The following is a 23,978-nucleotide window of genomic DNA, read 5'->3' on the forward strand; positions in this document are numbered from 1 at the left end:
AGTTGGTGATATTTTCTCTATTCTTAAAATGGAAAATGTCATTAGTAGATGCATGGACATGTTGCTTTGTTATCTTACCAAAGCTTGATACTGGTGACCAATGACCAAGAGCAGGTGTGTGATCAAGGAAACATATTCAGTTGTGATGCACTAAAATGTTGAACTTAATGGCATGAAAAAATTGACCATTTCATCATCAAACCAAAACTTGTGCATATAAGAAGAGCTTAAAGTTAACTAAAATGTATGGCCTTGTTTACATGGGAGGACAGGGATTACAGACAGCAATAAAGCTCCTTGAAGCAATGGCTAAAATAACAGGAGTGACCTGAATGGACCAATACCTCTCCTGTCCAAAATTAAGTTTTTTTGTCTGCTGGTTTTAATGGCACTTTTAATACAATACTGGCTATGTTATCCCAAGGAAATGAAAATTAACTGCCTTTCCCAATGACACATCAATGTAGCCTACCAAGACGAGTCCTTTTCTTCTTTTTAACTGCTGAGTGTTGAAACCATCTCTGACATTCTTCAGCTTTATATTTTTTTAAATTGGCCACTGGGGTAGTCACATTGGATGTAAGATTGCCACCATTTTCATTTACAAGAGACCAGACACCATTAGAAGATTTTTGGTGAAAACCAGCGCCAATATGACCAGTCAGGAGAATTAGTGACAACAGGATTTTCAATATGCTCACTGGGAAGTCATTTTCCCTGTTTGCAAGGCATCATTTCATTCAAGACCAAACTAGATGTCATAAGAAGACTGTTGGTGAAAACCCATATCCATATGACCATCAATTCTGGAGGACTAGTGATAATAAGATTTTCAAAATGGCTTCCATCATCCACCTTATTTTCAGATCAGAATCATCTGCATTTGGGACCAACTTCACACAATGAGAAGTCTTTTAGTAAAACCCTATGTCAATATGGATTTCCATTTGGGAACAGTAGCGACAAGAAAATTTTCAGTATGGTTGCAGGCTGGCCTTACTGGATGTCATGTCAGCAACATTTTCAATGAAGATCGACTCTGCACCATATTAAGTCTCCTGGTGAGAACCCAATTTTGTTATGTCTTTCCATTCTAGAGGAGTCACAGATTATTGGAGGAATAGCAATAACACTTAAATTTCAAGAAGATTGCTGTGGTGGCCAAACTATGTGCCAGATGAGCACCATTTTCATCTAGGAACAAACACCATAAAAAGTATTTTAAAGAAAACTCCATGTTGAAATGACCATCCATTCAGGTGGAGTAGCAATATGATTTTCAAGATGGCTACTATGCCTGCCATGCTGGTGTCCAAGCAGGATGATTTTCAATTAGGATCAACTAGATTTTAGGATTAATGTGTGTGTGATATTTCATGGCAAAGCTATAGGAGGAGTAAAGATAACAAATGGGCAGAAGGATGGCAGACATCACAGGCCATCACATAAGCTCTTCTGTTCAATGAATAGCAGAACTAAAATAAAAGGTGGGAACATCATTTTGAAATCATTGCAAAGAAAATCATGTATACTTACTTAAAATTTAAATTTTTAAAAGAGAAGTGTACTTCTACTATTCCCGTTGTCTTTACTCTTGTTCGTAAAATATCTTGTTCTGTTGGCATATAATTTTTAGCTCCTAACCGATCTAAGTCGTCTAGAAAACTGAAAGAAAGAATGAAAAGAAGACTTATTAACATCATACTGACAGTGTCTGATCAGGAATATAACTATAACAAAATTAAGATGAGAACAACTTTCCTTTCAAAGATGGACCTTTTAATGTTTTTCTACTTCCATCTCTCTGTCTTTTACTTAGTATACAATCAGATGAAGATGAATTTATTCTTGGCTACAAATGATGGAGAAATTTGCATGACTCTTTTGGAGATTAAGGGTATTTGCAGATTCAAGGGTCAGGTTATCCAGTCAAGTGGGCAGCTAAATCACCAAAAAGGTATAAACTTCCAATTTCTTTTATTAGGAAAGCAAAATAGACTAAGCCCCGTGATTTTTTTTAAAGTTGTAAACTGAATGACCTTAGTTTAGCTTTTGCACAGTGGGAGTTTGTTAAGTGAAATAGAAAACTCTATGTGTAACAGAGAGCTCCATTACATGAGTGACATGCTTCAAAGGTATCTGACTGACTCTCTCAATATTGTGTAATCAATCCTTGAAATCTCAAATAGTTTCCACGTTATGTTCCAAATGGCTTTCCATACACCCCAGATCAAGGTCCAGGGCATGATATTGCCAAGCCTTTTATGTAGCACTGACTTATCAAAGTGTAGATAGACAAAAACTTCATTGTAAATACTACCTACACAAATATGAATTTCCACCAGGTCACAATCTCATTAGCATGTAAAAATGTGTCATTGTTAAAAGTTTAAACAAACCATAGGTCAGATATTTTGAAGGTGTGATCAGAATATCATTAGGATTGGGGGGGGGGGAGGGGGAAAGATTTATTTTCCCCATACCTCATCTTAATTCAATTTTTCAAATAATATAATGGATATGCATGCACGTAATTGGTGCTTTTCTTCTAGAATCAGATACAACAAAATAAATGGCCAATACCTAATTCATGCACGTTCGTGTGTCATATGTCAGACAGGGATAGGGTCCATTTAATATGATGATAAAATGTCATTTTGTAAGGTTCCTATAGTGGAATTATCAAAGAATACAGATTCTATTTCACAGAATCATATATCTACTTACTATTTCGCTGAATCGTTAAGTTGGTACTCGTTGGAGCGCCCAAAACATTCTTGGACCCCACCATCTGCCCAAAGGCGCTTCATGGCCCCTAGAAGTTCCTCTGAGAAAGGTTCTGTGTCTTCTAGTCGGGCTATAACATCTAACACCATTTTTGCATCAGCCTGAAAAAAAAGTAGAATTATTCAATTTAAAGTGAGATTATATGACAATCATTTGATGAAAACTGTCAGCTTTAATCGATCAGATTGGAGGGAATATATGTCATCCTGAATGCAAGATCAGAACCATATTTTGAATGTCTTCGTTTTTTTTGGTGCGGTTTAACAAAACAATTCCGCTTTTCAGCACATTATCGGCTCTACATAGCCGCCAGCAGATGGAGGAAGATCGCTGGAAGAATCGCTTACCCAGGTGAAGCTGCTGGCAAGCTTTATCACATATCCACTCTTAACTCAATCGGACAGAGGTGAGATTGCACGTCTTCTTATTCCAATATACTCCAACAATCGTAAAAATTATAAAAAAGGTCAAATACATCATTGAATTTTGAATGTAAATATTCTTATAAAGACGACTTGATTTAACTTGATTTATATTGCATTCTTTATATATTTTTTTCGTTTAAGTCAATCATATATACTTGGTTCGTTTCCTCTTTTTACGTTTATTTTTTTATTACTTTCAAGTAAATTACAATTTTAATTTCATAAACGCACGACACATATAAATACCGCAATCAAATCCATTTACATTACGGATATTTCGCAAGATTTATCCAGAAAGCTTTGATAATTTATTTCAGACATGATCATGTGAATGAAAGACGAAATGGAAACCCACAAAATACAGACGTATTCTACCAAAGCCAATAATAAGCGGTGAAATAACATCTTTTTAATTAAAATCCCTCCACAAACATCCAAATATCAACGATGTTTTGGACAATTTTATAATTGTTGTGATTACTGGAGTAAAAAAAAAAAAAAGACACGCCCATTATGATATGTTTGAGTGAACTGTAAAGGCATGCACCTTAGACCACTCGGCCACCTGGGGCTCCTATTCATTTCGGACAAACTAGATACCATAAGAATACTTTTGGTGACAACTCAATGCCAATATGACCATCCATTCAGGAGATTTAATAACAAGGTTTTCAGTATATTCATTTTGGCAGACGTTTACATTTTGGCAGTCCAAATGATTCAGTGGTCCAAAAGTGCATTAGTCAGGACAAATAAAAATTATATTCGAAACATTGGCTGTTCGACCAGTGAACCCATTATCAAAAACCTTTAGACCAAAGAATCGACTTACATTGAGCTACGATCCGTAGGATTGACCTCAAAGTTGCGAATGGAGATAGCATTGATTACATGATTTTCGATATGGCTTCTGTGGTGGCCATATTCGACGTCAAATCAACACCTTTTGAAACATGACCAAATATATACTGTATCAAGTCTTTAGGTGAAAACATCATGTCTGATAACCATCCAATGAGGTGGTGTAGCGATAACAAGATTTTCATTATGGTCATTGTGGCAAATATAAGGCTACACTGACTGTCAGAGCAGAATCATTTTCATTTAAGACCAACTAGACATGATTAGAAATCTTCATCTAAATCTCTTTTCGATAAGATTCTCCATTCAGGATGCGCAGTGATAACAACATTTACAAGATGGAGGCAATATTAAATGTCAGATTAGTACCATTTTCAGTTAGGACCAACTAGACATAATAAAAGGTCTTTCAGTGAAAACTCCATCTTGATTTGGCCATCCATTCAGAAAGCATAGAGATAACAGCAAATTTTCAAGATGCCTGCTGTAGCTGCCATAGTGGATTAAAAGCAGAACCATTTTCATTCAGGATCAAATAGACATCTTATGAAGTCTTCTGGCAAAGAACAACAATACCCAATCAAAGGGACTGGGCTCTACTGGGCGAAAAGAATTTCAAGAAACTCAAGGCAATACCATTTCTTGCGTTTAATTGTCGAGTGTTCAAACCATCTTCAGCCATAACTCTAACTGCTGTCATATACATATATGATGCCAGCTTGGAACCATTTTCATGCAGGACAAAGTAGACACCACCAGAAGTCTTTAATTGAAAAAAAACTATCATAATGATTATCAAATCAGGGGAAGTACTGATAACAAGATGTTAATATGACTTTCTATTCAAGTAGAGTTGTGATAACAAAATGTTCAAAATGGCTGCCATCGCGGTCATATTGACGTCAGAGCGGTACCATTTGCATTCAGGACAAACTATACTTCATAAGACGTCTGTTAGTGAAATCACATACTGATATAACCATTTCTGTAGGAGGAGTAGCGATATCAGGATTTTCTATATGACCGAAGTGACGGCCACATTGAGCATCAGTTTCAGTTTGGTCTAACTAGACACCATAAGAGGTCTTTTAATGTAAACCACATGTTGATATGACCATTCATGATGGAGTAGGGATAACAAAATTTTCATGATGGCAACCTACAGTGGCCATATTGATTCTCCTAGAGCACCATTTGCATAAAAGACCAGCTCGACCATGGGATTTATGTGTATGTAACGTTTCAAGACAATTCCATAAGTAGTTTAGGAGTAGTAGCGATAAAAAACTTGTGCTAACGGATGGAGGGATGATGGACAACAGGCCATCACATAATATATTCTGTTATATGACCAGTAGAGCTATAAAAAATCAAAACTAACGGGAAAACGTCAATATGACTTTTGTTCAGGGGTATGTATTTTTAAAATGGCTACCAAGGCGGCCATATTGTACGTCTCGTCGACATCGTTTTCATTTAGGACGAACTATATATCATAAGAAGGTCTTTTTGTGGAAATTCCGTGTTGACATGCATGTGCTGTAAAATTGTTGTAGCCTATATACAAAAACTAACCCGTCATGTTTTGCCCCCCCCCCCCCAAAAAAAAACCAGTTGAAATTACGTCCCTGGGTTTAACCTTCTTATTTTAGTAACGGCGGCCATGCTTGATAGCGGATTGATATAATTTGATTAAATATGTAAGCAATTCATGTCATCCAAGATTTGTATAGCTTTCATTTAAATTTGGTAACATTCTGTCGAGCGGTGATTCAGAAAGAATCCTTTACATTTCTTTTCTTTAATTATTACGTTATATTTGACAGCAGATCAGCATCATTGTAACAAATTTTAAAGAACTTCATGACAGGACAATTTGTGTCAAATTTGTGACAGACGAAGGACCATACGACAATCTTACTTGGTTTTAGGGCCCAGGCAATCCAGATTTTTTAAACAAAAATATGTTAATAAAAAGAATTCAGTCAAATAGAATTTTAAAATTTGTTTCCAATATAAAATGTCTATTCCGTGGTTTCCAAAATGTAACATAAAAATGGATACACACAACTGTTGTTCTCTATACAGAAGAACCTTTATTCCATCTTTAACATATAAGAAGAAACGCGTACTTGATAATTTTGTACCAGTCTGACAATATTTCAATAATTTCACAGTTCCAAATGATAATATATAATCGATTAAAATTCTAGTTATACTCCTGCTTTACTAACATTAAATCAATGATTCGCTTGACATCTAGTTCCAAAGTACTAATCGCTGTTCTGATGGTTCCAAGTATCGACCCTTTAAAATATTGCCTTTAGTACGTCTAAATTGCTATCAGTAAACTGTGCTGAAAACTTAAGTATACATACTTGCGCGAGTAAGAATGCGTTTCGACTCAGCTATAATATTTCTATTTAAATCTGTTGTGCTGTCCGATTCTTCAGCGAAATTTTAGTCAAAAAAGTAAACCAGATCGATGACCGAAGTACGTACAGTCAACTGTACCAGCTGTCCCTTATTTAGGTTTTATTTATTTTGGCGTTTTATTCTTGTATGTCTTTGGTGCAGAATCTCAAAAATATTGTTTAACATACCAGAGGGGAAAAAAACTCATAGGATTCTTAAATTCTATTTCAATGATGGAACACAACGCCGATGACATCACAAGGGAGCATGAGAGCAGACGAATTACGTCACAATATAACGCGTCTGAGCGGCCACATTTATAGTATTCTTCCTTTACAATAGTTCTTCGTGGGATTTTCCTACATTAAATGGGGACAATAGGAAGCGGTCATGTACTAAAAGGTGGCGACAAAAGCTATGGCGTCGAGTACAATAGGTTTAAAGCACCGTTACATATTCCGAAAGAGTACTGGTTGTGATGAGTCGTTACATATTCAGAAAGAGTACTAGTTGTGACGAGTCGTAACATATTCCAAACGAGTACGAGTTGTGAGGAGCGTTGTCCAATCTTTGACGCGACCCGTAATGTATTCGGAACATCCTCATTTATTTCCGATGCGAGTGGAAAAACTTCGACTCTCTGAAAGAGCACCTAAGTGTAATCATGAAATAAATACTCAACAACGTTTCAACAATCAATGACATACCTGCACTTTTAATGTTTAAATTTTTTCATGCAGCTTGAAAATACAATTTGAAGACATCTTTCCCTTTCAACAGCCCGATTTTATTGCTTACGTTGGCGTAAGTGATGACAAGTCACTATTTATTGTGACGTCGATAATGTTATTATTACGTAATAAGAATTATGTGCTTGAATGTTAATTATTAAATCATGAGTTTTAATCTAGAATGAGATGAAAAAGACCCTGAGAATTTCGACCGTCCTCAGATCACCACGATAATACAAGACTGTTATCTCCCACCTTAAACTTCAGTTTACTCGTGCAAGCAATTTTGACATTTATTTATTTATTCAAATATTTATTTATTTCACCTATAAGAAATAATATTTCAAATTTATGAACAAGAATTTGACATAAGAAAAAGTATTTTTTAAACAGGAGTGAAATAAATAAATTACGACAACTATGAAACCATAATCAAAATATGTGAAAAAGAATTTCACAGATATAGTGGGGGAAAAAAATCACATATGTTAAATTAGATTTTCATGAGAAAGCATTTTTCACACGTGTGAAATTTGCTCTTAGATATATGAAAATAGTATTTCTTATGGTAGAATAAAAATCATAAATTTTGAAGTTTATTCCACATTTATGCTTAATTTTTTGTGCGTAAGAAGCTCCAAACAATATTAATAAAACTGCATATTCTAACGAAATAAAAAACAATTACAAGAATCAAATGTTATGTATGTGAAGAGTCCATTTCAAAGCATCCAATTTCGTCTCGATCATTGTTCATACAATTTTCCCTTAGAGAGCCTTGTACTTTAACACAATGATTCACACACGATACCATGGTAATTCGTACCATATGTCGGCTGCTATTTTTAGCTTCCTGAACACGTTATTCTTGATTTTTTTTTCTTTGTAGCTTCCATCGTGGAATAACTGCTTTGTACTGTGTGTTCCTATTTTAGACTCAGTACACACATCAAACACAGTGACTCGGCATTTTAAGTGTTACATGCAGTTCAAAGATTTGGGGGTATAGTGTTAGTACAACTGTGTTTTATCGGACCGAGAAGAAATGTCGACCTATTTCGAGCTTCTTCACAAAATCAATGTCATAACGAACGTTAGGGCTAGTGCTATAACTACACTTTTTTAAAGCCGCCACTACGATACGAATGAATCCTCCTTTTCTGCTGTCCGTCCATACATCCGTCCTGGTTCCCTTTGAACCTGGAGCCATGCCATGTTTACAACTTGGGGTTTGAAGTAGATAACATCACTAAACTTGCTGGTCACTTCAACAACTTTTACTTTCTAATTACCTTTTTAAATTTGTAATTTTATCCTTGACATCACTGGAAACCGAATTCTTTTTCACAATACCTACATATTATTGCGCCACATTGAAACTTGCCTATTTATATCTGCATTTTATCGCGCTGAACCGTTTTCTATTTTATGTATGTACGTACGTATGTGTGTGTGCCTGTGTGCGTGCATGTATGTACGTATGTATGTATGTATGTAATATTTTGCTTGTACGAGTTTTAGAATCAACATACTGTACTTATCAGTACAAGTACATAAGCTGTAGAGTTTGTCTTGGTAAACAAATAAACATTTTCCTATATAGAAGCCACGGGAGACTTTTGCTCCTATTTTTAATGTGTATATTGCAAGAACAACCAAACATATCTCCCATGTTTCTCTCTCTCTCTCTCTCTCTCTCTCTCTCTCTCTCTCTCTCTCTTGCTTGCTTAATTTATTTTCTAGATCTGTCAACAAAAATGTAATCGAATACTAGCCTCTTTAATCACTTTAAGAAATCTGTTAAATGTTGGATCTCTATTGTACACAAATGTGCAGATATTTTTTTCTTCTCTTTTTTTTTGTTTGTTTGAAAACATGTTTATCAATTTTTCTAATGTCTCGAGATCCAGTTCGTTATATCTCCATTTCTGCATGGACTGTCGTTTGCTACAAAAAATAGTGCTTTTAGGATGCAAAAACTTTGTATGTGCTATTTATTATGTGGTATGTATGTGCGTACGTATGCAAAACACTATGTATTGGATCTGTTTTTCTGTGACAATATTATTATTATTATTATTATTATTTGTGAGGATATGTACGTATGTATGCAATATTCTTTTTCTTCTTATTATTATTATTTAAAGAGGATATGTACGTATGTATGCAAGATAGTAAATATGGGCTCTTTTTCTGTGGCATGTACGTACATATCATGTTATATAACTTTGCAAAGATGTGTCTGCTTGAATGGTGAGGGAGATGTGATAGCTCAGTTTGTAGAGTTTCGGACACGTAATGCAAGGGTCGCAGGTCCGATACCCGTGCAGTCCAGTCCGAATAGGCTGTCTCTGTGTGTTCTTGTTAAAGTAATTTCCTCACCTTGATACAGACAGTGTGTTAAAATGACATAAACTCGAATGATCTCTTAGTTTTCTTGAACTAGAGTAAATGCTTCATTCTGTTTTAATTAAAGTTTGTTCAACAGTTTCAACAGCAAGTAGTAAAAAGTCTGAACAACTTAGGTTTTAGTGACTTTATAGAAATGCACCGTCTATAAATAATGAGTACTTGACTTTACTAGAGAATCACTACTTCATACTAATTCATGCTTGGGCTGGTAATATATGCTACACACAGAATGTTTGAAATATACATCTATTCAATGTGGGTATGTGAGAAAGCTTGCCAGTAGCTTCTCGAGGGTCGGTGGTTCTTTTCTGGGGATTTCTCGGATTCTTCCTCCACCATTAATACTGGCCGCCATGTATAGCCTATCGTGTGCTTGAAAATGGCGTTAAACTCTACAACAACAACAACATCTATAATTATTTTCTCAAGTATCACTTAAAAATAATCACAAGTTTGCCGGCGATGTATTTCACAAAAATCATTAAAAAATAATTACACGTTTGCCTGTTATGTAATGTCTAATGCACACTGCACTTTATAAATCAACGGGATAGCTAAATGTATTCTAGAACCGATGGCGTACTACATGTGATAATTAGAAATTGCAAGTGAGCATATGGTATAGGAAAGTTTAAATGAAGTTCCACCGGCCGAAAAGAATTTCCAGGACTAAAAGTCCATTTCTAGTTGATTATTTAAACAATCTCTGATATTCTTGATAAACTATAACGAACCAAGCCTACTAGCAAAACTAGTTATTTTCGTATAATTTGGAGGAGCCTGTTCACAAGATATCCGACTGGTTGGCAGCATTTTCATTGGCTGGACCAAACAGACATCATAAGAAGTATTTCAGTGGAAAACTCAACGTCATTGCAACTATCCGATAGAAGTAGCTAGAGCAAGATTATCAACAGCGGCCATAATGGATGTCAGATCTGAAACATTGATTAGGACCAAATCAACTTTATGATAAGTCTTTTAATGAAAAACCCGACGTTACCAATGCCATCCATTGAAAATAAGTATTCGTAATAAGATTTTCAAGATGGCCTAATTGAATATCACATTGGTATCAATTTTATGAAGGACCAACTACAAACGATTTAAAGTCTTCTGGTGAAAACCCATTGTAGATATGACCATCAAAACCAGGAAGAATAGTGACAAGATTTTCAAGTTCGCAGCCGTCTTTTAGTGAAAAGCCTACGTCAATATGACAGTCCTTGCTGCCATGGTAACCATACTTGATGTCTAATCAGCGCCATTTTAATTTAGTACCAATCATATAGTCTTTTTGGTCAAACCGCATGTCGATACGACGATTAAATCAAGATAAATAGCCATGAACTTGTTAAGATTCTCGACTTGTTAGTATTGTACGCCATTTTTGTTCTTTTTATCTAATCACGTGTTAAACGAATTGAAGGAGACGTTCACTTACAAGTGTCAGATATTATATAGGATTTGATCCCGATATATTCAGTACATTGATGTGTTGCGAACAGATTTGTTTGTGCCAACTGCATGACTTTCTGAAGGTCCATCCGTAGCAGCTCAGGTCTGAGGGATGATTTATCGAATTAGCAACTAGGTTAGGCATCGCTTCCTTCTACATTGTATCTGAACATGTGACGACCTTACGAATTAATACTAAATATGTGCATTCACCTGCATTGAATTTGAATAAAAAAATATGGTCTTCTCCATTACGCAGAACAATGGACAACGTTAAAAAATAGGAAAACGGGGAAGGTAACGATTTAGATGATGATATTATTTGTTGTTTCATTTATTCCTAACTGGTGATGCTAAATTAACTATTCTGAATTCTAATTAACATATACTGTACTTTATAAAAGTAAACGTGAGTCGTGGAAATTAAACCGTATTCTGTCATGGGGTATCGGAGTCTCTGTTTTCTTCACAAATGTCAAAAAGTTACTTTTCACAAAATCATTCTTGGTGATAAGTGACTCGAGATTTTCGTATTTTTGTTCCCGAAATTAATCGGTGTTTCTCTATGAATTAATTTACTGTTAAGCCGCATTTTTGAAGAGACTGTGTTTGTTGACAGAGCATTTGCATCACATAGTAACTAACGCCTTTTAATGTCAAATCCGCCTTTTATTTAGCTAAATAGAAAACGAACGTATGGACAGGAGCATGGTCGTTGAAACGATTACTGTGTCGAGCATTTGCCGCGGCCGGATCGATATTAACAATTCAAATATTATATCAACAAATTAAATAATGAAATAAATAATAAAAAAATCAATATTTAAAGAAACGAATATGCAACTGAATGGCTGATTTCATACAATAATTTTTAGAATCAAATATTTTAAATTAAGTGACCGATATAATTATGTTATTTTAGTAACAGTAAAACAAAGTCAGTGAAAGCTAATAGTCTGTGGTAACAGCACTACTATGAAAAAATGCCAATTAGCATAACATACAAAATATATTTCAGCCAAATATTTTGAAATATCTGCTTTTTAAAATGTGGGCATTCTCTAAACAAGAATAATATATTCTTCACAAGAAAACTGTTTTGGAAATTACGAAAAGATATTGGCGTTTAATGTTATAAAATGTCTTGACTTTAATTGGAATTATGTACTATACTGTACTATAAAATTCGAATGAGGATCGGATTTAAAACAAATGGAAGGAACATATTTGGTTTTTAAAAAAAGGCATTACCGTTGGCATTTTAAAAATAAATCGCCTGTACTCCGAATATTGATAGCAATAAATTTACTTCCAAGTACTGTACTGGAAAAATCACAAACACTGAAGTAATATATGGTATTTCAAATTTACACTGCGGCAAGATTACACTTTATCCGAATGATATAGACCGGCCAAATTACTCCCCAGATGGCGCTTTCGATTCTCTTACAAGGTTGATTACTTATTGTGTCACTGAAAATCAATATCATGGGCAAGGTCGCTATGCACCATTATCACAAATTGGTCACCTCTACTTTCTGGCTATTCTGAAACAACGTTTTTCTATTTCATTCCGACGCCAACTAGCTTGGATGGCTCGTATGTATGTTATGTTTTTTTTTTTTTTTTAAATTGTTCACTACATTTGTCCCTTTTTTATATATGTAATGGCGAGCTAAAGTTGTTGTTGTTGTGGGCTTAACGTCATTTTCAGCACAGTATAGCAGTCTATACATGGCGGCCAGTATAACTGGTGGAGGTAGATCCCGAGTAAAACCCCGGGAAGAACCACGACCCATCAGAAGCTGCTGGTAAGCTTTCTCACATCCCCACATAAGCCCAGCATGAGACTCGAATCCAAACGGACAGATGAGATGGTAAAGATCGTAAGGTAAAGTGATATTAGGTAAGGGCGAGCGCTTTAGACCATTCGGCCAATATAATAGGTAAAGTCAGTCTAATATAATTTTGACTGTAACTTAAACTAAATAATACAATTATTCGTGAACTATATTAAAATGTGTTTCGGATCGCAAGTTATCCACCAAATCATTCCCAAAAAAACTTCGGATATAAATAATGGCCATTTTGAACGTCCCTCAATCCCGTGGGTGTTATTTCGTCATAATAGCTTTATTAAGTCGCAGTGAATAGAAAACGTGTCATCCAGTAACGCAGGCAATAGCTGCAGACAATAAAAATCGATTCTTTTCATTTTTTATTTATTTCACGGCTGAGAATTAAATGTGCAGGTATTCGGAACGGCCCTCAATCCTGCGGTTGTTGTTACGTCATAATCAGTTCACAATGCCACAATAAATAATAGAAAACGCGCCATCAGCAACGCAAGAAATGGCTGAAAACAATATAAACTGAACGATTTCTTCAGTTTCTTTATTACACAGTTCAAGGAATGCCATCAAAAATTATTTGCAGGTACTTTATTGACTACTGAAACGTTGTCGAGTATTATTTTCAACGCCTATAATGTTAGAAGAATGTTCTTCCGCACATCAAGTCTGATGTTCGTCTGCCAAAAACGTACCAATTAGGCAAGTATCGCTACGATTACCACAGAGTCTCTTTCAGACAGCTGAAGTTGACTAGCATCGGAAAGCGACGTGCATTTTCCGAATTTCTTGCACCTTGTCAAGCTCTTCAATTTTGGAGGTAAGTAGAGTTTACATGTAGTCCGCAATCCCACACTGCTAAAATGGACGTGATCAGTTCTGTAAAACACCGATTTTTTAAAGTTTGGGACTAGATCGCCAATATGAACTACCTCTGCCTTTCTGTCAAGCCAGAAAAAAACATCAAACATGCAAGGCGGGCTGAAATTCCCATTTTAAGGGGGAGGGAGAGACATACAATTCTTGAGCAACAAAACAGTGCGATAATTGGCACCTCTAAACATGTTTTGGCCTACATCCGTAAACTTTAAGAGGTAGTTTTATGATTGGTCGGCCTGGTGATGCCTCATGTCTGCGGCATGATGTCCCAGTGCTAGACATTACTATAAAGTGACACACTACAGACATTGTAGGGATATGGCTCACGTTGTTGAAGCTGCGTTAAAATAATAAAAAAACACAAACAAAAGGTTTCCCATCTTGACAAGCAACACGTGACTGTGTGCCTTGAGACATTATACCTACAGCGAGAAAATCGAGCACTCTTTGAGTCAGAACAAATAAATAGGAACCGTATTACATTTCTGACATGGAAATTCATTTTTGCTTAAGAAATTAAGTAGACACCGTATGCGTCTCTACGAAGTTATTTCCTCTTGCTTCCTTGACAACAGCGATAAACCAGGTGTGATGCATGGGTGTATCAGACTTGCTTTGCGGTCAAATAGAGTAAAATAATGAACAAAATGTCAAATTTTGAGACACATTTGGTCATCCCAATCCTACGGTTCTCTTATGTAACTTATATTGTACAATCATTCTATGAAAGTGATGTGAATTTACATAAATAGGATGGGTGGGTGTTGTGCTTAAATGTGAGTTTAATTTTCAATGTAGTGAATGTAGGCGCGTTAAATCAAAATAAATTAAATTTTAACTGTTGTTCTAAAATTTAATAAAAGAGTTTAATGAAGAGTTTAACACTTTTAGGTTGACCTCATCCAAAAATATCCACATAATTTGCCATTTGTTTTGCCATAAGTAATGACCTTGGCATTTAAGTAATGACCTTCCAAAGGAATATGGCTGTATGAAGATCTAAATAAAGCAATAACTGCAATTTAAAGGTATATGTAATCAAATTCCATCAAATGACACCCATTACTAAAATAGTCGGTTCTGAATGCCTACGCGACCTGTATGACTTTTGCTACATAAGATTCGATTCTGAAGCAAGTTTGAAATATATAAAAAAGAGAGTTTCTTTTCCAGATGTATTTAATCTTTAGGTACCAAACATGATATATTTAAATATTAAGCTTTTGTATTACACTGTTAAATATCGGTATTAAGATAGGAAAGAAAATATCCTCAGTATGTTTATAGCAGTCTTGTACGTTTGTATAGATGGTATGACTGGTGCATTGCAAAATCTAAACATTTTTTCATAAACTGCGGCAGTGAGTGGATAATAAAATGATTCAAACGTTTTGAGCAGTACTCATTCTCAGTGTGGAATTTGCTCATGTTAGAACTGTTCTGAGACCTTGAAGGTACATGCTTACTTACCAAAACTTGCCAAAGTCTGATCAGAAATACGACCTCCGGAGTGTTCACAACTTCAGCCAGTCTCATGTAAAATCACCTCATCAGTACTTGGATAGTGTTCCAATCTGATTAAAATCAAATCTCCACTGTTCTACGTCAAGATTTGATAGCGACCGCTTATGGGTCATGTTCTGGTAACCTATGTTATTACCATAATCGCTATTTTTATCAGCTAATCAGATGAAGTCTTATATCTTCGAGTCTGGGAGATGAAGCAGCATGGTTGAAGAGCATCAGTGTGTGCCGAACGATTTTGATTCACTTACAAATTTATGAAAGCTGCATTTCCACTGGCTAATTCATAGGTCACCAGTATATGACACTTATGCGGTCGCTGTCACATCTTCAGGTAAAACAGTGGAGATCTGATTTTTAATCAGATTGACAGCGCTTATAATCAAACTCGTCTGCAATCTCGATAACATAAGTTTGCAAACCAACTCTGATTTAAAAAAAACAACAACAAATAAAGGCTTTCAAGAGTGTTCAGAAGTCCAGCCAATCAGATGCAATACCACCTCATTAACATGAGTAAATGTCGCTCATAATAAAAAAATCGCTCATAATCAAATTCATCTGAGGTCCTGACAATACAAAGCTACATACAAATTCTGATTGAAACTTGATCAGAAATGAAGCATAGAGAGTGTTCACAAACAAGTATTGACAAACGTCAATTGATGGATGTCGCACGAAGGACGGGGAAAAGTAGACCCTACCATAAGCTCACATGGCTGTTAACCAGGTGGGCTAATACTGTAACAGTTTTCCCCTGATCATGTTCAGTATACTTTAACATCAGTGCAGAGCCATCTTGGACACAATTATTGAGTACATTCAAATGAATAACATACTAATTATGCTTACAGACTGGATGATGACCATATGCTGTGTATTTGGTTCGTAACTTTTTACATTTCAAATTTACTCAGCAGTAAGATACGTTTTGTTCAGTATGAAGTAAATAAAATGACCCCACCCCATTTCATAATTAAAAGAAAGGTGTGACTGAGCAATAACATTGTTTTGAGACATGAGAATGACCCCCCCCCCAACAATAACAAAAACAGCACAAATCGTCAGAACTGATGAAACTTTTCTATCATAACTATTTTATATGTATAAACAAATATATTTCTGAAATTTTCAATCACTAACTAGCAATTAACATTTTCTTCAAATCAAGACATTTTAGAAACCATCTTTGATCTAAGGTTTTTCAAAATAAAACAAGCAAGATAATCCCATTCCCAAATCAAAATCATTATCAATTATCTCCCTATTCTTTGTGAACAAAGTCTTCCCTATTTTTAAAACAAAAACAAAACATTGATTAATTGTATTGTCGGACTGCTCGGCATTTACGTGCATGTAGCCTGCTCATTCGAATAACCCAGGTTTTATCCGCCACCACATATGTACATGGGGGCTGAATCGATCGTCTGCTTTTCCCCATTGATCAGAACGGAGAAACAAAGACAGCAGACGACAGTTGCGTTGCTGCTGTATGTGGGTATTTTAGTATTGATCCTAGCGCCAGCGCGCTCGGCTATCGATCCTTCGTCATGTAGCCAGGAACCTATTTCAATGACGTATGGCTCGAGACAGCATCTGCTACTGGCCGTCTGTATGACCTGCCCCAAGTTATGTGGTATGTACACGAGGAAATTTCATTGACTGCCTTCTCCAAGTTGTCAAATCTAACTTCATTAAAACTCGCAAGCAATGTAACCTTGCAAATTATTTTACCTGCTTTTATTAATCTGATGCATTCACTGAAAATCCAAAATTTAGTTCAGGGTTCACATTTTTGGTACTATATGCATGATATATTTTCGATAGCGTCAATATTGCATGTAATTTGCGTAACTGAAAATAAAAACCATCAGGTTTCACAAAGTCTGATTCAGAAACTCAACAAATAACGACATGTGACAACAAACCATTGCGACATTTTTTAACCATCAGTTGTCAGTTACGGACTCCTACACCAATTCTTTCACCGCTAAGAGTCCTACAATAATTATTTTTTCAAGCTTATGTCCAACCATGCATCGGGAGCATTTCATTCGGATCAACTCTGTTATTTTTCCGCAAATAAAAGTAGGCTTCAAATGGGTGAAGTCATTTACAGAAAATCATACACTTTGTTTGCCAGGCAGTGAAGTGCAAAGTAAATAAATAAAACACACAATCTGTTTAGGCAAACTCGACTGTTTCTACGAGTGAATTGAAGTTACGAAAGCAAAAATCACTAGTTTGTAAAAGCAACTTATCGGTCAATCCTTTTTTCGTAAATAGCCCAGACGCTCCGAATGGCAGCTATCGACATACATTGAGGTATGATCCGTAGGATTGACCGAAACTTTGAGAATCAGAACATTTGTAACTGTTACGCAGCAACTGGAGGGTACTTCTAACCAGTGCCATTCCATGTCATTTTATCTTCCTTTGCTTCTTCTTTTATATTTTGACACTTTTGACCTCTTTTTTTCTGAGCTGAACAAAACTTCAGTCAAATTGTTTTTCCACACGAATGTATTTTTGATTCATCGGAAGAGGTATGTATCATCGAACTTATTTCTTCAACTTCGCTTGCATCCAGCTCACTGACCATCGTCAAATCAGTAACAATGTGTCAAATAAAAATGTCCTACTCGTGCTGATAAACGAGTCACGCTTACAGTGGCATCTAATTCTTCCAATAATTTTAATATATGCGAATGTTTTCTTTGTCTATTCACTGCTGCCATCTAGTTGCTCTTTCAACTAGTCTCAGGGATCAAAACTTAGTAAATATTATGTCCGCTTTCGCTGTCCCTCTTTCCCAAGTGTGTGTGCCCCTTTCACCTAATATTATAACAATATGATCTGCTTTGCTACCAAATTTGACGATTGCGTTGCTTTCATTTTGCTTCCTATGCGAAACAATTTTATATACCGAAAACGTGAACCAGTATTATTTTACTTTGTATATTGCCCGTGACCGTTTCCATCCCACAGCCATTTTCGTCTGTACGAAGGAGTTTGAATTCCTCCATTATATTTATCCAAAATGAGTCGGACTTCAAACAAATACAAGCCACATGCACTTAAGCAACACCATCTCCGCCTTTCCTTGGTAGATTGATGACAGAAGGAGAGGTATTCGTTACATTTTTATGTCTTATGTCTATTAAATATAAAGAAAAAAAGGCTATGTTGGGTATAAGATTGTTCAAATGAGTGCCATCTGCCTAATAACGAGCAGTTGGGCAAGAAATCGGAGTCAGTATAATGTTCTCTGTTGATACTCTATGCTTTGAACACAAATGCTTCAAGTTTTCTTGGTTTTTATGTCTTTATACATATTTGACCGCACATCACCATCGTTTTGTGCAATAGTTCTATGAAGCAATTTGTTGTGGATATAGATGTGAAAAATGTTTTTCTTCTCTTTGTAATGATAGCCATATCTGATGATGGAATGGCATCGTTTGTACAAATCTGAAAGGCATTCAGTCTGGGACACATTCTGTCAAATCTGGTATTAGTATGTTAGGCGGATATATGGAAGAAGTTACTGAAGGTTTATCTATATTTAGTAACGACAGCCATACTGGTTGGTGTATTGGCATTTTTGTTCTGTTGAGTTTGGTCGAATTCTATTCGTTGGTTTTGGAGAAGCTATTTAAAAGCATTTAGTGTTTTAGTAATAACAACTATACTGGTGGTGGATCAACATCATTTGTACAGTTTTAAGGGTCTTCGTGCCAGCATGTATTTTGCCAAAATTAAATAAAATTCTGCCACAGCATTTTGACAAGAAGTCATTTAAATGCTTTTCTGTATTAAGTAAATGCGATCATATATATACATACACACACAATCACGTTCTCAGCAGAAAAAGGACAAACCCTTTAAACATCCATCATTTCCCCACTCCCGATAACTCCATGTCGGGTCTTTTTACCTCTGTGGACATGTTCTTGTTGCATAAATTGTTGATATCACTCCCCCATTAAAGTATATACACCTGTCATTTAAAAGATACCGTCTTTCCATCAAATTTGGTCTAATTCTGTTCAGCGGTTTTTGAAAGAAAGTCCTTTATTGTAATTTATATTGTCAATAACTTCTAATGGTGGATCTGCATCATTTAAAACAGTGGTCCGACTACAGGCCCGTGTCATTTTTTGTGTGGCTCGCGCTAACATAAAAAGTCAGTTCTACATACGATGTTGGACCGCGATGATTTAAAACAATTTGAAAGAGTTTTATGCCAAGGTGTTTTGGGGAATAAGTAGTTTAAATATTTTCCTTTATTTTAACGGAGGTGGGTCGGCATCATTCCAATACATTTTAAAGATCTTCAGGAAGACAAAGATTTCCGTCCGATTTTATGACATTCTTTTGACCAGTTTTGGAGATTTCGTTTAAAAGTTATGTATTATTAGCAATTGTTGCCATATTTGTGTTTTCTGATCGGCACCATGGGAACATATTTGGAAGAGCTTCAATCTGGTCAAATTCAGTGTCATTACCAACAAAGGACACAAGAGCAGATAAAAATTACTATTATTTACATCTGACGTTTTATTCTAGCATCAGATGGAAAAGGTCAAGGTCGTTCAGAATGCGGTACCATATTCCAAAACTAGCTTAGCCAATATTAGGAATGGTCAGTGGCTCAATCGGAACGTCCTCGGCCTTTTCTGTTACATGATAGAAGAAAAAAAATCGGATGTAAATGACGATCATTTTCAACTGCTCTCAAACCCGTGCTTGATATTATTCATGCTGACTTCATTTACGTCACAGTGACTAAATAATGTGTCACCACTAATATCACGGTAGGAAATAGTTTGAAGCGTTTGAAACCGAGAGATGTCTTTAACTGTTTCGTTACAAAATTGAAGTAAAAACATTCAAAATTAAAAAGTGGGTCTTTCATTTATTGGTTAAACGTCAAGTGTTTTTTTTTATTGTTTCTTTTTTTTTAACACCAATCATTTTTATAACAATGTTCTTCACATATCGAGCAGGCTGTTTTTCCGCGCCAAAACTTATAAATTTGGAAATATGATTACGATTAACTTAGTCTTTTTTAGGATACAGTGGTTATTCGACTAGCATGAGCAACAGTCAAGGATATTCAAAATGGTCAGGGCCTATGTCTTCACACAGTGTTTTCCTAGTAATCTAGCTGGTCATTTTGATCATGTGGGTAGAAATGCAATCCGTATGACATCACCTGGGCCTGATTTAACCCATCATATTTCTGCAGTAAGAGCCATACAGTGGAAACTCAAACCAAAGCCTCGGGAAAATAAAAAAATAAAAAAAATTAAATAAAATAAAAAAGGGGGAAAAAAAGCGCTTTACGGCTCTGTAAGTATTGACTAAGGGGGAGGGGCGATCACCAGTTATTATGTACATTTGAGAGAGTGACGTATGTAATGCGAAGTTGTTTGCATTTAAAACATGCACATTGGAGAGAATGTTGGCATACGTCTATGCTGCTTTAATGTAATGTGGCTGACGTTTCTTTGGATATTGTACTTTTGGAAACTGTAAATGATCTAAGCACACTGCTAACTACAATGACTGCTCCCTTGTGCTCCAAAAAATCAGACGGAATTTGTCTAAAGTACTCTATCCTTAGCAGCTATTAAAATAGGGAAAATGAATTTTGCCAGACTAGATAATTCCAGCTTCTGAAAGTGCAATGAATGAATGAATTACCAAATATATAAAATGTAAAAAAAAAAACGTTATCGGCTCTTTTTTTACAATTTACCTCTGAAGTTCAGGAAGTGAAACAGACCAAGTGGAGCTAGCACTTTTGAAGGTGCACATCTGGAGTAAGGCCAAGCTGTATACTATATAATCCATATAACACAAATCAATCATACACAAAAATAAAGGGAATTAAAGGTTCTTTGAACAATACCTTAGATATACAAGGTCTTTTTTAAATAGACAGTATAACCAGTGAGGAAACCCAGGGAAAATCTTTTTCTTAAACATTTTAACCCTATGCAAAATATGTAACTGTAGAGAGCCACCTAAGTTAAATTAAAATTGAATTAATAATGGAAACAATGCATGCCAATAATTACAAAACGAAAATTTCTTGGTCAGAAAGGATGTTCCAGGATCAACCTATCTGCATATTAGGGTAACGTTATTTTACGCAGTGCACTTTATAAAGTCATAGACTTTATTATGTCAGGAGTCTCTCGAGCATAAAACATAAAATGTAAACAATCCACGTGGAGGCTCAGATTCGACCGTCATTTCCACATAATGGTATCTTCAGATTCTCTTTGTAGATTCGGTCTGGGCAGATCTAGAGTAGACATCACTATGACGTACAGACAAGAAAACGACACCAGTGTGACGTAACATAACATAAGTCAGATCGGCTGGAATACATTCACACATTCCAAGTTGTGCCTAGCACTGTTTAGATGAGGTCCATATACTAATGTTACCGTCAATTTAAATGCACTGTGCTTATTAGTAATATCTTCCTATCTATTTTGGAAAACCTGTCAACAATGTTCGACTGTTAGATGCATACTGCAGACCAATCATATCGCTTCATGAATCTGACCTGCATTTTGTTTTACCTGATACATGGGACCAAGTCAATTAAATCAAGGACTACAACAAGACTCCAAAGTTGCCACTGATATACCGAATGACAGAAAACAACGTACATTCGAAGCTCAGTCTTCAAAATTATTGGTTTATCCGAACCACAGTCATGTTCCCCTAACTAGAAGATATGGTACCGTACAGTAATTAAATCTGATATCTCCATTTAACAAAATTTGTAAGTACTGGGTCCTAAGGACACTGTTCATAGTTGTGGCATGCTCATCTGCTGGATGCTGTTAATGACATAAGTAATTAATGACAGCATACAAAACCACACATTAATTCATCAGATAATTAAATTTTGGTGAAGTAAAAAAAAGATCATTTTTGCTCAAAACGACACCATCAATATTACTACATTTGACAAACACGTTTACGGCATGACAATAAAACATGATTTGAGTAGATAATAGTAGAAATACGAAAGGTCGATTTAAAAGCATAAATGCACAGCAATACATTTTTCAGCTAAACTATATTAATTAGCATATGCTGCAATTACGCATTTGCTGAGAAAAACATATTTGTTTAAAACTTTATTATTATTATTATGTTGTTGTTGTTGCAAACAGATGTTGTCCGAAAGTTGAGAAGTTGCCATGGTTGAAGCACGCTCGGTGTATATTTGTTTTTTTTTTTTTTTTGTTGTTTTTTTTTTACATGGTTTTGTTCACTAATCGATGGCTGATATTTTTTATATCACGGAAAAAGTTTATTCTTGCTTTGTACCAGATTTAAATCTGTATATTTGTTGGTTATTCCTCAGTAATAAAATTTATGATCACTCCTAAAGCACTTTAACTTTATGACATACAACATGTCAGTAACTTCACGGCATATAACATGACTGTTAACTTCATGGCACCTAATATGTCAGTAACTTTATGGCATATAACATGTCTATTAAATTCACCGCATCTAACATATTAGTAACGTCGTGACATATAACATTTCTGTTAACTGTAACATGTAAAATGTACGTTAAATTCATGGCAGATAACATTTTCCATTTTTCTAAGCCGTTCATAACTTCATGGCGGATAGCACCTTTATTTCCTAAGTATTCCAATAACTTAATGACAGGTAACATTTATATTTTCTTAAAGCATTTTCGTAACTTCAAGGTAGATACCATTTCTGTTTTCCTAAGCCTTTCATCATCTCCATGGCCTGTAACATTTATAATTTCCTCAAACATTCCAACAATTTCATGGCAGATAATATTATATATTTTCTTAATGCATTTCAATAATCTACAGGAAGATAACATTTCTATTTGCCTAAGCATTTCGATGATTTCATGCCAGATAACAATTATATTTTCCTAAAGCATTTCAATCCTTTAATGGCAGGTAACGTTTTTATTATCCTAAAGCATACCAATAATTTCATGAAATACCATTTCTACTTTCCTAAGCATTCCAGTAATCACATGGCACATAATAACTATATTTTTATAAAGCATTCCAATAACTTCATGGCGGATAACAATTACATTTTCATAAAGTATTTCAATAACTTCATGGCGGATAACATTTCTATTGAAGCATCTGAGACCACCTGTTCATGTCAAAAATTGGTTATAAAAAGGAATTTAAACTTTTTAATAGCCAATACTTAAGAAACAAGACTGGTGTCCTATGTTTGTATTTCCATAATTTATTCCACGCTGCTCACTTTGAAAAATGATGTAATTATTCTGTCAATTCCTTATAAATGTCTTCGACGTGACCGCAGCTCCAATAACAATAATTAGAATCATTAACCAAATTAAGCGATAAGATGTTCAACCAATGCCAACCATCATCCAATATTATGAGAGCAAACGTTTAAACTTGGCTCGAAATACTGTTGTTGTATTTGTTGTTGTTGCTTTTGTACGTCCAACAGTTCACCCAAACATGTTATAATGGACATCACTTTGGAACCGATTATCTGCATTCACTTTACCTTTGCATTTCAAGCATCACTGTATGCATCCTGTTTGAACTTGATCATGCTATTAG

At 35.3% G+C, this 23,978-nt stretch overlaps 1 protein-coding gene across 1 annotated transcript in view; it reads right to left on the reverse strand.

Moving 5' to 3' along the window:
* The window catches only part of LOC149780325 (guanine nucleotide-binding protein G(o) subunit alpha), a 130,828-nt gene that overhangs the window by 22,709 nt on the left and 84,141 nt on the right, over positions 1-23,978 (reverse strand). The window contains exons 4-5 of the mRNA XM_089937193.1: positions 2,728-2,888; positions 1,537-1,665 (exon numbers count right to left, since the gene is read on the reverse strand). Of these exons, the coding sequence (XP_089793319.1) occupies positions 1,537-1,665; positions 2,728-2,888 (290 nt within the window). The remainder of the gene's footprint in view (positions 1-1,536; positions 1,666-2,727; positions 2,889-23,978) is intronic.

Source organism: Sinohyriopsis cumingii, chromosome 16 (assembly GCF_028554795.1).
Source record: "Sinohyriopsis cumingii isolate HCF-2022 chromosome 16, ASM2855479v2, whole genome shotgun sequence".
Classification (NCBI taxonomy): Eukaryota; Metazoa; Mollusca; class Bivalvia; order Unionida; family Unionidae; genus Sinohyriopsis; species Sinohyriopsis cumingii.